Source organism: Lepidochelys olivacea (assembly GCF_965140295.1).
Source record: "Lepidochelys olivacea isolate rLepOli2 genome assembly, chromosome: 2".
NCBI classification, from domain to species: domain Eukaryota; kingdom Metazoa; phylum Chordata; order Testudines; family Cheloniidae; genus Lepidochelys; species Lepidochelys olivacea.
The window spans coordinates 11,995,136-12,009,035 of record NC_140412.1 but is presented as its reverse complement, the minus strand read 5'-3'; the positions used below and the strand labels follow the sequence as shown (position 1 = coordinate 12,009,035).

The 13,900-nt window shown below is 45.0% G+C and overlaps 1 protein-coding gene across 1 annotated transcript in view; it reads right to left on the bottom strand.

The window, feature by feature from the left end:
• The window catches only part of COL22A1 (collagen type XXII alpha 1 chain), a 333,446-nt gene that overhangs the window by 39,668 nt on the left and 279,878 nt on the right, over nucleotides 1–13,900 (bottom strand). Inside the window, exons 36-41 of the mRNA XM_084619138.1 lie at nucleotides 13,313–13,366; nucleotides 9,453–9,506; nucleotides 8,084–8,188; nucleotides 6,973–7,017; nucleotides 3,914–3,991; nucleotides 765–800 (exon numbers count right to left, since the gene is read on the bottom strand). Of these exons, the coding sequence (XP_084475264.1) occupies nucleotides 765–800; nucleotides 3,914–3,991; nucleotides 6,973–7,017; nucleotides 8,084–8,188; nucleotides 9,453–9,506; nucleotides 13,313–13,366 (372 nt within the window). The remainder of the gene's footprint in view (nucleotides 1–764; nucleotides 801–3,913; nucleotides 3,992–6,972; nucleotides 7,018–8,083; nucleotides 8,189–9,452; nucleotides 9,507–13,312; nucleotides 13,367–13,900) is intronic.

Here is a 13,900-nt window from a genome sequence, read left to right as displayed (position 1 = left end):
ATAGAATTTTATTAATATTGTTATTTTCTGCCAAAAGTCCAGCAAAGCACTTACACACCTGCTTACCTTAAAGCATGTGGGTAGTCCCAAAGTTAAGCAGGTGCTTAAGTGCTTTGCTGGATCATGGCCTAAATCTGCATTTCTCAAACTTTAGCAACCCGAGGACCCCCATTTTGATTTTAAAATGTTCAGTGCTCCCCATGCCCCCCCCTCAGCCCCAGGCAGCGCCCCCACTTCCCCCAAGGCCCCACCCCTGCCCCTCCTCTTCCCAGCCCCTCCCCTGGGCGTGGCCCATCCCCACTCCTCCCCCTCCCTCCCAGCTGTTCTCCGTGGTGCAGGAGGCACTGGGAGGGAGGGGGAGGAGTTGATCAGCAGGGTTGGCGACTGGGGACATGATTCCGCCCCCTCCCCCGAGCATGCCCCGTCCCTGCTCCTACCCCTCCCTCCCAGCACCTCCTGCACACCTCTGAGCAGCTGTTCCCCAGTGTGCTGGGGGTGCTGGGAGGGCGGCAGAGATGTTGAGGGAGGGAGAGAGGGAGGGGGAGGAGTTGATCAGCGTGGCCCGTGGACCCCCTGGAGTACCCTCACGGAACCCAGTTTGGGAAATGCTGGCCTAAATCATTTAGCTGTATCTTTCCGTCATTATCAGGCAAATGGAAAATATAAACATGCCTTAACAAAATCATCAATAAACAATGCGACATTTGACTACATGGCGCTGCCCCTCTGTAAAAGCTGGGTGTAGTTAGCAAGACATACTGTACCAATGGCCCTTTGTCTCCTGCTGGTCCCACAGGGCCCTGCAAACAAACAGCAACAACACATAGATGAAAAGGCCAGCAGAGCCTGAATTTAACATCCTATGTGAGTGATTAGAGAGCAACAGGAGTTTAGACTTAATGGAAAGCATAGGAGGAGCGGTCAGGAAAAGGAACAGAATCAGCTTGGCAGGAGGTCACCCTGAAACAGATGAAGCTAGCAACGAAGAAAGTAAATGAAGGAAGAGGAGTTTAAAGAAAATAAGAACACAGAGTGCTGTGTCCAGCAGTCTTCCAGGCAGCGAGTAACCCCAGGGTATATAAAAGTATAAATGAGCCCAAGGCACAGAGCCCAGTGGGTTCACAGCAGCTGCTCATTTCCGGCTGCAAGGATGCAGATTTACAAGCTGTTTAATCCACCAAACTGCAACCCCCTTGTACCCATGGAGAGGGAGAGAGAGAGAGAGAGAGAAGTCCCCTTACAGTAACCAACATCAAGCACATAGAAACAACTAAGGAAACTTCCATGAGGAAATATCATCATGAGCGACAGTTCACTCCCATTTCTCCCATGCAGCGCTGTCTCCCTCTCTCCCTGGCAGCTCAGGTAGGATGCACACACGCGACAGGCCAGACTCCGATCTCTTACACTGGTGCAAATCTCAACTCCAGCAACATCAATACTCCAGACTGACAAGCTACCAGTGTAGCTGAGATCAGAATTAATGGAGTGATAGCAGAGAGGAATCTACCACCACGATATTTATAATTAAAAAAAACCAATCCCCTGAGAGAGAGAGAGAGAGAGAGAGAGATGAAAAGTCAGCATTTTTTTTCTGGAAGCAGAAAGGGAAATAAAAGTCACGGCGGTTCTGGAACTAGTCTCACATCATCACTGTGAGCAACAGGGCAACACGGAAGCATGTTCCATATCTATATGCATGTCCATGATAACAGACTGGTCGATGGCAATATCATACTTGTTGTCTTTGTTGTGAGCAAGCAGCATAACTCTTTCTGACTTAGGAAAAAACAATGCCCTGAAGTAAGGTGAATGATGTACACAGTTGGGCCACATTCTGATACTCTTAGTCTCGTCATTCATATTAACAGCTATTGAGGCCAGAAGGAACCATTAGATCATCTAGTCTGGTGTCCTGCAAAACATAGGCCATAGAATTTCATCCAGGTACCCCTGGTTTGAGCCCAGTAACTGGGGCCCTGTGTAAATCATAGTTTTTTGCAGGGTGGGGAGGAATTCACGACAAATTCATGATGGCAAAAGTATTACAACTGCATGGAGTTTGCAAGGAATGAATTTTATAAGTAAATTTAGTCAATTTCAAAGATGAAATGAATTATACAAGGAATATTCATTCTGTCCTTGAAACTGACGACATTTACTTGTAAAATTCACTGCATCCTTGATATTGACTAGCTAAAGTAATGCTGTGTATTAAAGGCTTTGTTGCCAGCATCCTTTAAAAAAAATATTTAAAGGATCATGGTTTGGGGGGTTTTTTCATGATTTCCATGCTCTCTGTGAAATCATGATTTATATTGTGCCCTCCCAGTAACTAATAAATAAAAAACAGTAATGGCACACCGGGCTTCACAAAAGCTAATTCATTTTCTTAATTGATAAATTAATTTTAAAATTCTCATTCATGCAATTGAAATTAATTAGCCTGGTGTAATCATAATCAGATTTAAAGTATGAGCACTCATGCCTGAGAGGCATTCAGCTTACCAAAGGAAAAACAAGCTGTCATTTAGAAATCAAGGCAACAGGATTTCATATGTACCGGAGCTGCAGCAAATCACTAAGCCTCACCAACATACTAGCTAAAATCCTGGCACATCCTGAATAGCGTGTGCCCCTTGGGTAAAGCAGAGGCCGTGCTGCAGATCTCATTATGTTTTTATGAGCGAGACTGGGTATTACATGATTGACCTTTTGCCTAATCTTCTCTAAAACAAGAAGTCCCCAGCATGGGAAATGCAAACTATACAGTCATCATTTATCATCAGTTACTACACAGCGATATAGCTTACCATAGCAGAGTTATTTCCTGTTCCAGGTATAAGGAGAAAGTGCAAAATCTAGATACCACTGCGGGGTATTGTTGGCAAGTATTGACTGGAGTGGGGACTACTACCCTAAGACACAGTATGTGGGGCTGCATGGATGGTTACAAAGGATTTTAGGATGTTTGCTACCTTCTAATGGGTGTGACCAAGAATGAAGTCTGTTTACACACTTACACAGCTGGGGCCTGAATTTGCAAGATTCTGAGCAGCATCTGAAAGATGAGGAGTGTCCTCAGATCTCATTGATATTATCAGGGATCAGCACACTCACTATCTGGCAGGATCAGACCCCAGTGCCATAAAAAAAACAAACAAATTGTCTAGAGCATAGTCCAAAAGATGTACTTGTAGTCTATCAAAGGGGAGAAAATTCCGAAGGTGAAGGCAGCAGACGGAGCTGTGGGCACAAAGGGGCATAATTGCACATGATTCAAATAAATCTCAATTGAAAAGTATAGTATACACTTAAATAGTCAAAATACTACAAACAAGAAGTTTTAAAAGGAATGTGGATCTCTTGAAAATTGGATTTTAAAATACTTTTGTATCTTTCTGTTTATTAAGATGTCTGACAACAGCATAGACTCGCTAATCAGAATGCTTAATCATTTGCTTCAATTTTCTAAAAGTTAATAAAGAAGGAAAATAATGGTATTTATTGAAAAAAATGTTTTTGGTTTTTGTATCTTATCCGGACTCAACATGCGAGCTGGGGAAATATGAGGTCAGAAGGGCGTCACTCTCCCAGTGGAAATTTCACTTGTGGTCTATTGGTGTTAAATGATAATCTGTACGGTAGCTAAATAGTTAGCGAGACATGTTGTGTAACAGAAATGCACACATCCCAAAAGACACTGTGTTCAGTGTGTAATGACAGAGCTCTGGTGTCACGCAGCGCCAATGTGTCAAAACCACACAGATAATTTCAGGAGCAGCAGAAACTGATATTAACCACTTCGAGAACAGTAAGGGCATTCACCCCACAGCTCAATGCTCATCCTAGCAGCCGGCAGTGGGCGTGTCCTGGTCTTGTCACAAGTGAGTGAGGTCTGCTTAGTACTTACAGGAGGTCCAGCTACTCCAACCCCTGGTGCACCTCTGTCTCCTGGCTGGCCAGGAAGACCAGGAACTCCCCTATCTCCCTGAAACAGCAAGAGATGAAAGGGTTACAGGCCAGCAAGATTCTATATGTTTGAGAAAGGTGACCAATGTCTAACACTAATTTACAGCTCAGAAAATATCACCAATATTTCCTGCACATCCTACACGGAACCTCCACAGTAATTATTAATACATTGCATGGGAGCTGTCTCAATCTATGATAGCATAGGGACATGGAACAGTCATTGATTCATTATACTGGGAAAAATCCACTGACAACTTGTCATATCCTGAAACTACTTTTCCTCTTTACAAAGTAGTCAGCCCAGTTTTCTGAGCATATGCATGGTTCAGCTCCATGCCACACCACACAACAGAGTGGGAGCACAGGGCCCATAATTATTTTGGTTTCCCCAGTATGTGGGTCAGCTAGCATACAGCATCCAATTTCCATCAAGATCCTTCTTTTGCTAACTCAGTTGACTTGATAGACAGAGACCAGGTGAGAACCTCACATCTTTGTTGGGACAATAGGGTGTATAATACTGCTGCTTTTGAGTGGTTTTATACTAGGAACTCCAATTGCCTGTAGGATAACATGTATTCTGTGAGGCACAGGAAAACATCATACTTGTGAGCAACCACCTACTTTCCTATAGTAGATTGCACATACAGGCAACTATAGGGTATTTATGCAGAAGATCATAGACGTTAGAGTTGGAAAAGAACTACTGAGTCAAAGATTAAACTTGCCCATTCCATTATCGCTGCAGGGCTGTTCCCTATGGTATATTGTTAAGTGCTTTTTCCAGTGCAGTTTTAGATGACTCAGAGATAGACTTTCAACCCTATCCTTTTAGAGACTATTCCACAATCTAAAAGACCTCATTGTTAAAAATTAAATTGTCAATAATATATACTGGAAAAAGTCTGGACAGTTGTTTGACAATGTTTTAATGAACATTGATTGGGAAGGGAGGGTTAAGAAAGAAGCAGAAAATATCCTGCTCTGGTGCTTGGTATGCAATCACATTGCTCAGTTTTACATGTTGCAGTGAGGAAGACGTTACAACAGACTTCACTGCAGATGGGAACTATAGCCTCATGCCAGAGGTACTTTGTTCAAGAACCCAGCTTTGCTGCAAAAAAGATGCGTGCCGTTTTTCCCTGCACAGTAAGTTTCCTAACATCTTTATTTTATATCGAATAATAGGTTTCATTTCATTTGGTGGTTTTAATATGTTTCTTTCTCTCTTTTTTTGTAATAATAGTTCTCTTTGCATTACTGCTTGTGCATTCTGAACTGTAAAAGAAAAAAACGGAAAAGAGAATATAATTTAGCCATGTCAGTGAAGAATGTAGCAGAACAGAATCAGCATGAGGCAGAGATAGGTAGATTTATCCAGGAATATAAGACATGGCTGGATCAATTCTTTATACAGCTATATTCCTGCTTAAAATAGTTTCCTATTCTTAAATCTATTTCATTATTAAAGGAAGATCCAGTTTCCTCCTTAGCTCTTGATCATGACTTGATCAATCCAAATAGAGAACCTCTGAAGAATCTGTCCTAGGCTCTAAACATGACCCAGCTCATCCCAGAAGAATATTGTTAATTTCTTGTAGACCTGCAGCAAAACTGGATGTGTTTAGTAAAGGTGGTGTGGTAATTCTGAAATTTAATATTTAGTCTCAAGACCATATTTTCAAAAACAGCGCAAAAGGTGAAAACCACAAAATGCTAATTTGGCTACATAACTGCAGTTTGTTTCAGGGACAATAGATTTTGTTCTCTTTCCAAGTCCACCTCTTTGAAAATGTCTGTGGAGAATGGGGGAGACATCTGTATTATTTTTATGATCATATGTACCTCAGCTTGATATTATTTGCATTCTGTCTGACCACAAAGCTGTAGAATTAAAAAGGGCTAATAGGAAGAGCAAGACATAAAAAACAGTGAGCAGGGATAAGAGAGTTCTGGGTAAACAACTTCAAGGGGACAATGGTTGGGTCATTAACCGGGGAGATGGTCTTCCCAGATGCCAGCCTAAATGACACAACTGCTTTGCCAAAGACAGAGCCTAGAGATCAAAAGGAGCATAAACAGTTTAAAACTTTTTTCTTGAGGGAGAGGGGAAGTGGGAGTTGCCAGCAGCTGCTACTCTGGTAAGATGCTCACAGACAGACACTGAGACAAACAAAGAATGCAAGGTAGACTGTCTCTCCCACCCAGAGACCGAAGTACCTGGGCTAAGTGGAACTTGAAAGGATAACGTTTAGGCAAGACCAGATGTAGAGAAACTTCTGTTGTTTTAACTCTTTTCTCTGCTTACCATTTACCTTTGGGTGAATAAATAATGTTCATTCTGAAGCTGTTTTCAGTCACTTTAATCAGCCTCTGTTCACAGGCTGCCAGAGGGAAGTTTCCTGCAGGTGCCGAATACAGCTGGGCCCGTTGTGTTAACATAGTTGGGAAACGGCAGGGAGTGGGTGAGAGCTGTAACCTAGGGATCCACCCCAAGAGCAGCTGAACAGCAGAGAGGTGGTGAAGGAAACAATACCTGACATCTGAGGGGTACACCCCAGGTACTGCAAAGGGATCTAAAGTGCAGATCACCCTGTAAGTGCAATGACTCTCTGATTGTATGGATTTCAGGTTGCCAGGGAAGTTGGTGTGAGTTTTGTCTCAGTAAGCATGGCTGGATTTGGCCCACAATCTTAGTTATAGCTTTATAGAGAGAGATATAAAATGATGTATGTGGAAAGTGAACAAGTTATTTCATATCCTAATATTTGCATGTATACAGAAAGGCATTACACAGAAAATAAATAAAGTTTCTGTTGCAAACTTTTTCCATTAAAAATCAGGAAAAGATTTTTAGTAAATGTCTCATCAAAAATATTTTCCAGTGAAAAATGGACCATATTTTCAATTACATTTTCCACCAGCTCCAGTAACAATGTGCAAACTTGTCCTGGTTTTTGAGAAGTAGTCCTCAATGGGACAGAGGTAAATGCTTACCTTGTGTCCGAAGGGTCCTGGTAAGCCTGGGAGGCCTCTTTCACCCTAAAGAGCCATAACCAAAAGAGAAAAATAGTCAATCCTTGCCAAGCAGAAGCTTGACCTTTGCAAAATAAACAAAAAATTATTTTTACATCTAACTAGTATTTCTAGTGGCTGTGGGTGGGATCCATGAAGGAACTTAGCAGTTGCAACACTGAGCGTCTAACTTTTAGGCATCTAGAAAATCACAGGAACAAAGCCTGATCCTCAAAGCCTGAGTTAGGAGCCTAGGCTCCACATATAATGAATGGGGAAAGATAGACACCTAAGAATGCGATCCACAAAAGCCAGCACACTAGGTGGGGAGCTGCCTAATGGGAGATTCCAACCAGAGGGGTGTGTGCTAAGCTCCGCCCCACTCTCAGAGATAGGTACCTATATCCAGGCTTCTTGGATGTGTCCATCTCTGCTTAGCGATCCACAAATGGCAATCCACCATTAGGAGTCAGGTGGGTTCGGCACCAAAGGTGTATCTTGTGGGACTGAGCTAGGTGCCTGGTGCCTGCCTCACTACACTGAAAATGGCAAGTGGTAGAGGAGCCCAACAGTTAGAGCACTCACCTGGAATATGGGAGACCCGGCTTCAATACCCTCTTCTGCTGGAGAGGGAGACAGGACCTGAACTGGGGGGGGGTCTCTCACCGCTCAGGAGAGTGCTCTAACCACTGAGCTATGGGGTATTCAGTTGTGGGGCTCACTCAATCTCTCCTGTTGAAGCTGTTCCCCTGATAGCTACTGAAGCGGGATAGCTACTGCGGATAGCTACTGAAGCGGATAGCTACTGAAATAGTAATTAGGCCAGAGAGAGAGAAAGAGAGAGAGCGACTGCCACCCCCCCACCCCCCGTGAGGTTGGCGCGTGGGCAGATATGGACAGAATACATGATGGCGCAGCGTTGGAAGGAAGCAAGCTTGCTGTAGGTACTGATGTTGGCAGCCACATCCACTCAAATGGTGGCCTGCTGCCAGTGGATAATAATATAATGCCGCACTGCAATATTATGCAGTTATATTTCATACACTGCTTCTGCTGATTCTAGTTGGGTGCACAGTGTGGCAAGAGGACTTACCCGTTCTCCATCTTTACCCTTCCCTGGTAAGCCAGGTATTCCAGTAGGGCCAGCCTCACCCGAGGGCCCAGGTAGACCTGGTTTTCCTTCCTTTCCTGGGTCACCCTGTAGAAGATATTATGATGATGCATCTGAATTGAGAGCAAAGGTCCATTTCTGGACCAGATATCCCATAAGGATAAAAATGTGCAGGGCTTTTGTCTTTAATTTTACAGGCAGAACATTCCTCAGGGTCATAAGAAGCCCTGTTTTATTATACTATAAGAATGTGATGATGTATCTTGGCCTTTATCTCAAATGCTCTCCTTTAAAAGAAAACTTTAGCCCTAAATGGTTTGGGGCTTGGCTATGTTAAAGACTCCTCCAATCTGTGTAATATTGATGCCGTTACACTCAGCAGAAGAGCTTGAGTTACTAGCCCTCTGCTTTAACAGGTGGGGAGAAAGGAAGGGTGGCAGGGTGTTCCTTGTGAGGGGTCTTTAATTCTAAAACACCCTTTCCTCCCTCTTCCATCAGTGAGGGGTTCTTAATTCTAGAACACCTTTTTCTTTGCTATTCCATCGTGACTCCACCCTGCTAACTTTGGAAACATACTAGAAGGCACATTTAATGCAGGGAACATTTGGGTTTTAAGTAGATCGAGGCATCTGGTGAACACTGGGAACATGGATGGTGATTTGGTGGGAGGGGTTGATATAGTGGGACTTGTCTATATTTTGCATTGTTATCCTTCTATTGTGTGCAGTTAAGGTCGATGTTACTTTTAATTATTTCTGTTATGGAGCCTCAATCCAGGATCAGGGCTCCATTGTGTTAGGCTTGGTACAGGCAAGTGATAAAGGAGACAGTCCCGGCCCCAGAGAGTTTACAGTCCAGGTGTCAGGCAGGACATAACAGTCAGATGAGACAGACAAATGGAGGTGAGGGTGGGCTGGGAGGATAAGGGAACTATACAATTAAAACAGCTTGGTATGAAAGCAGAAGCCTCAGCTTGCCTAACCGGCGCCAGAAGGTTTTGCTTACAGCTGGGGATTTACAGATTTAAACGTACTTACCAAGAGAGAAACAAACAGAATAGAATCCCCCACAATCATGGCACAATCACCAGGCGGATGTGTTTTCAAGTCAATGACATCACTGTATCTAACAGAAAAGCTAAGGTGGCCTTTTCACTTCAAGAGCTCCTGTCCTGTTAGTACTCCTAGGTAGTTTATACAGGGAGAACCAAATGCAATTCTATGGCCTGTGTTACATACTAGATGAGCTAATCATCCTGTCTGGCTTTAAAATCTATTAATCTTGGTCACAATTCAGAGTGCTGAAAGTCCAGATACACATTTATCGGACAGACATGAAAGAACTGCTGTACCTTTTCACCCTTTTGTCCATCCTTTCCGGGCTGGCCAGCGTCTCCAGGGACACCCTTTGGAGAAAAAGAACGCTATTGTTTAAAACCGTTATTTCAGGTGGTATTTGATTCTAAAGGAAATGCAATTTTATACATCTTGGTTTATGTCACTCCCCTTTCCCAGTACAGACAACCTGTAATCCTGAGAACAATGAACTAGAAGAGATCTGTATCAGCTGCCTGAAAAGGTTATTTTCAATGTAAGAATGAACTGCAAAGCTAAAGTGAAAATTGAGTTAGTCCCAGTTTTGTTTGCCACTCCTCCCGCAACCAAAATACATTTTCCTCCCTCTGTAAAATCCTCCTGGCACTTCCTGGTTTGCTGAAAATAACTCAGAAAGCATAACTGTAGAGAGCAGAGATACTAGAAAGCCTCATTACAACCAAAAGTCTCATCAGGTTTATTTTTGTCTGATGCTCCCCGTAGTCAGTATAATGGGGCAATTCAACACACTCCTGGGATTAACTCAATGTTAATTTTACCCTTGCATTTCAGTTTTCCTTCCCTTTAAGTTATAGGCAGATAGGATGATACCAAACTTCTTTGATTCTTTATAGTTTAGACCCATAGGTGATTTACCTCCAAACCAAACAACATAACTTTCCTTTCTCCTAAGATGAACCAAGGACAAGGCTTGTGAGCTGGGTCTTTCAAGACAGGTGCTTTCAGGAGGTTGTCGAATGAACTAAACCCCACCAGTAAGGCCAGGGGAGGTCTCTGTTTGAGTTCATCACTGAGCAGTGTAATTATTTGGAGTTATTCCAGCATCATATAGCTCATTCTGTTGGCTTGTATCTGTTGTTCTGATTGCAAGTTAGACAACAGTATCAACACGAATATTATTTTTCCCACTTCAACTTCCTTTAGACAAGCTCCTGAATATGTAAAGTATCTTCATTATGTTAATAGACCCCAATTTAATTAGAAATGGCAGAGATAACTAGTAGACAGTAACCTGGATTGTCTATTAGCACCTATCACATCACACTGCTCTCCTATTGCTCTCATTTGCACAGCTAATGCCCCGTGCATTTTGCACTAAAAAGTTCAAACCCTTATTCAACTCACAAAGGTGTAAACCTGGAGTAATACGAGATACTCCAACGGAATTATTCCAGATTTACATTGGTGGAAGTGAGAGCAGAATCTAGCCAAAGACTTATATGCAAACATGAAAGACTCAATCGTGCAAACCTAACTTCAATGTCCCTACTTGTTTGAGTAAAGGTTGCACAATTGGACCAGAAGTGATTACATGGTATTCTAGTGAAAATGGGATCTAAGTGTTTCAATCCTTAAATCTTTGAACTGATCCTAGTTTCAACAACAAAGAGAAAGAAATTTTTTTCTCTTGGGAGAGCTGGTGGCAAACCCAACATTGGGCAGTTCGGTGAGGACACAAATCAGAGTGTGGTGCATCCTTGTTGGTACAGTGCTGGTGAGTGTGAGGCAAACCCGCAGCCAAACTAGAGCTGCTCACTCTGCTCCCTTCCAACAGCAGCTGGGGTCCCGTTGGCATATGCCAATGACGTGCTCCTGGTCCAGGACCTGGGTGACCTAGTGTGGGTGGAGGCCTGCCAAGCCATTTATTCAGCGGCCTCCTCCACCTGGGTCAACTAAATCAAGAGCTCTGTCCTGGTAGTTGGGGACAGGTGGCAGGAGAGCTCCCTTCCTCCTGTGCTCCAGCCCATCCGGGGGAGAAAGGGCCAGCTACTCTATCTGGGTGTCTAACGTTTTGCCACTGATCCCTCCCCACTGGAGAATTAGCATGATGGGTGGCTGAGGAGTGGACAGGACTGCTCCAGTGCCTTTCCCTGTGCGGGAGGGAACTGGTGCTTAACCAGCTGGTCCTGTCCATGCTCTGGCACTGGCTCCACATCCTGAGCCTGCCCCTGGGTACCCTGACCTGCCTCCAGAAGAAAATTTTGGCGTTCTTCTGTCCAGGGCTGCACTGGGTCTCTGTGGGAGTCCTGAACCTCCCCCTGGAGGAGGCTGGGCAGGTCCTGCTCTGTCTCTGCAGTCAGGTCCATGACTTCCACCTCCAGGCCCTGCAGAGACTCCTCTATGGTGCTGGTAGTCTGGCATGGAGTGAGCTGGTGCACACCTTTCTCTGCCACCTCTGAGGGCTCCGATACGACTGGCAGCTCTTCTACCTCCATCTGAGGAGTCTCCTGTGAGACCGTTCCGAGCTGCCGGTTTTTTACCAGGGCCGGGAAGCTAGTCTCGGCGACCAGGTCTGCAGCGGTGGCTGAGACGGGGGACCTCCTTGTGGAGCCCCTGCTACACAACCTCCATCTTGGTGTGTGGGTGGTGGAGTCTCCCTCAGTGCAGCAGAGGTTGGTCCTGGCTGGTACCACCAGGATCAAAGACCTCCTGGACTACGAATAGACACACTGGGTGGATCCCCAGTGCTCTGCTGGCACATGGGGTTCTCCACCCCTCACATCCCCTGGCGTATAGTGAGGGCAGCCTTAGCACCTGCCTCTCTCACTTTCTTTGAGAGGGTCCAGAAGGTGAGGGCAGCCTTAGCACCTGCCTGTCTCACTTTCTTTGAGAGGGTCCTTTGGGAGGCTGCTTCCCACCCACCCATCACCTCTGGCCCTCTGGACCTTGCCATCGGGCCCCTGCCTGGTGAGCCTCCTCAGCCAGCCCCTACACACCACCGGAACAGGCTGCACGACATGAAAGCTGGTTCGCCTACGGACTGTGCCTAGAAAACAGCTCCATGCGCTTGTGCTCCACACCCTTCATTTCCTCATGCTTGTGTCCTGCTCTGACACCAAGTGGTGGGACCTCCTACCACCCGTGGTGGGCGAGGAACCCCGGTGGGCCAGTCCGTATTCCACCCTAGTCCCATGGCCCACCTGGGATATTAGTTGGTGGCTCCTTCACAGAATTGAGAGCATGGGCATGTACTTGGTGTGGTTCACCACCTCCCCCGACACATGCCCCTTCTGCAGCGAGAGGGAGACCCTGGCACACATCTACATTGAATGCACCAGGTTGTAGCCCCTCTTCTGGCTCCTCAAAAACCTTCTCCCTAAGTTCTGGCTGCACTTTTCCCCACACATCCTGATCTATGCACACCCCATCTGTGCCCCATGAAGTCACAAGACCTCCTTGTCCACCTCCTCCTGGCACTGGCCAAAGTGGCTGTCCTCCATACCAGGAGGGGGAAACTCGATGGGGAGGTCTACAACTGTGGGGCCTACTTCTGATCCTCCCTTAAGCCATGTCTCCAGGTAGAGTTCCTCTGGACCATGTCCACTGGCTCCCTGGATGCCTTCAAGGAGCAGTGGGCACTGTCCAGGGTTCTTTGCTTGGTGTCCCCCTCTGGATCCCTGCTTTTCAACCTGTGACTCTCACTCCCATCCCTGTTTTTACATTTTTACAGTACTGACTTTGCTCGTCCTTAGACTCTGACTACCCAGCTTGAACCCCTGGCATGCACCTGGACTGTGGCTACAGTTCTGATTCAGGCTTGACTAGGGACTCTGATCTGGGTTCTGATCCTGGCCTGTCCCTGGCTCAGTTCCAGCTGTACCCGTGGCCCAGTCCCAACCTGACATCCAGCTTTGACCTCTGCTCCAACCACTAGGCCTGACCAGGAAGCAGCGCCTGACAATGAGATTGTCCTGTTGAATATACCACTCCCAAGATGTCCATGTCTACTGAGTCTCTCAAAGAGAGTAACAGGCTGTAATGAAATCACCTGTAACAAACAACAGCAGTAGACCCTGGGAAATGGAAACCAAAGAAAGCGAGTAAGAGAAATGTGGCAGGGCAGAGACGGGGAATAAATCTATGGACGAATACATACCACGTTTCCTGGCAAGCCTTGTAGACCTGGGGGCCCAACAGGTCCAGGAGCACCCTGTTTGAAGAAAACAAAATTTTAAAAATATCGTTTCTTATTTATATTACCGTAGGAGCTAGAAGTTTTAAATGAGATCGGAGTTCACATTTTGCTAGGTGCTGTAGAAGCATATAGTAAAAGAGAACACTTGCCTCAAAGATCTTACAATCTGAATAAGGATTCAACAGTACAAAACAGATTAAGACATCCCTTGGGAATTTCAAAATTGTCTGTCACCATGATAAATCCTAAATCCAGATCAGATGCTCCATCAGCTTGGAAAAAAATATAGCACTGAGAATAAAATATATATTATCAGATCAGACGAAATGATGTTGATTTATCACAAAAACATAGGATCCAGGGCAACAAAACAGTCTTCTCAGACATTTCTACCCTTTCCCTGCCTTTTTGTATACTAAGTGAGCTTGTGAATATTCTGAACTGGTAGGGCAAGAACACGAAGGCTTCTATTCACAAGGAACAGTCAGATGCACTTCTAACTTTCTTACATTCATTTGTCAATTAATGACTCAATCCTGCAACCAGTTA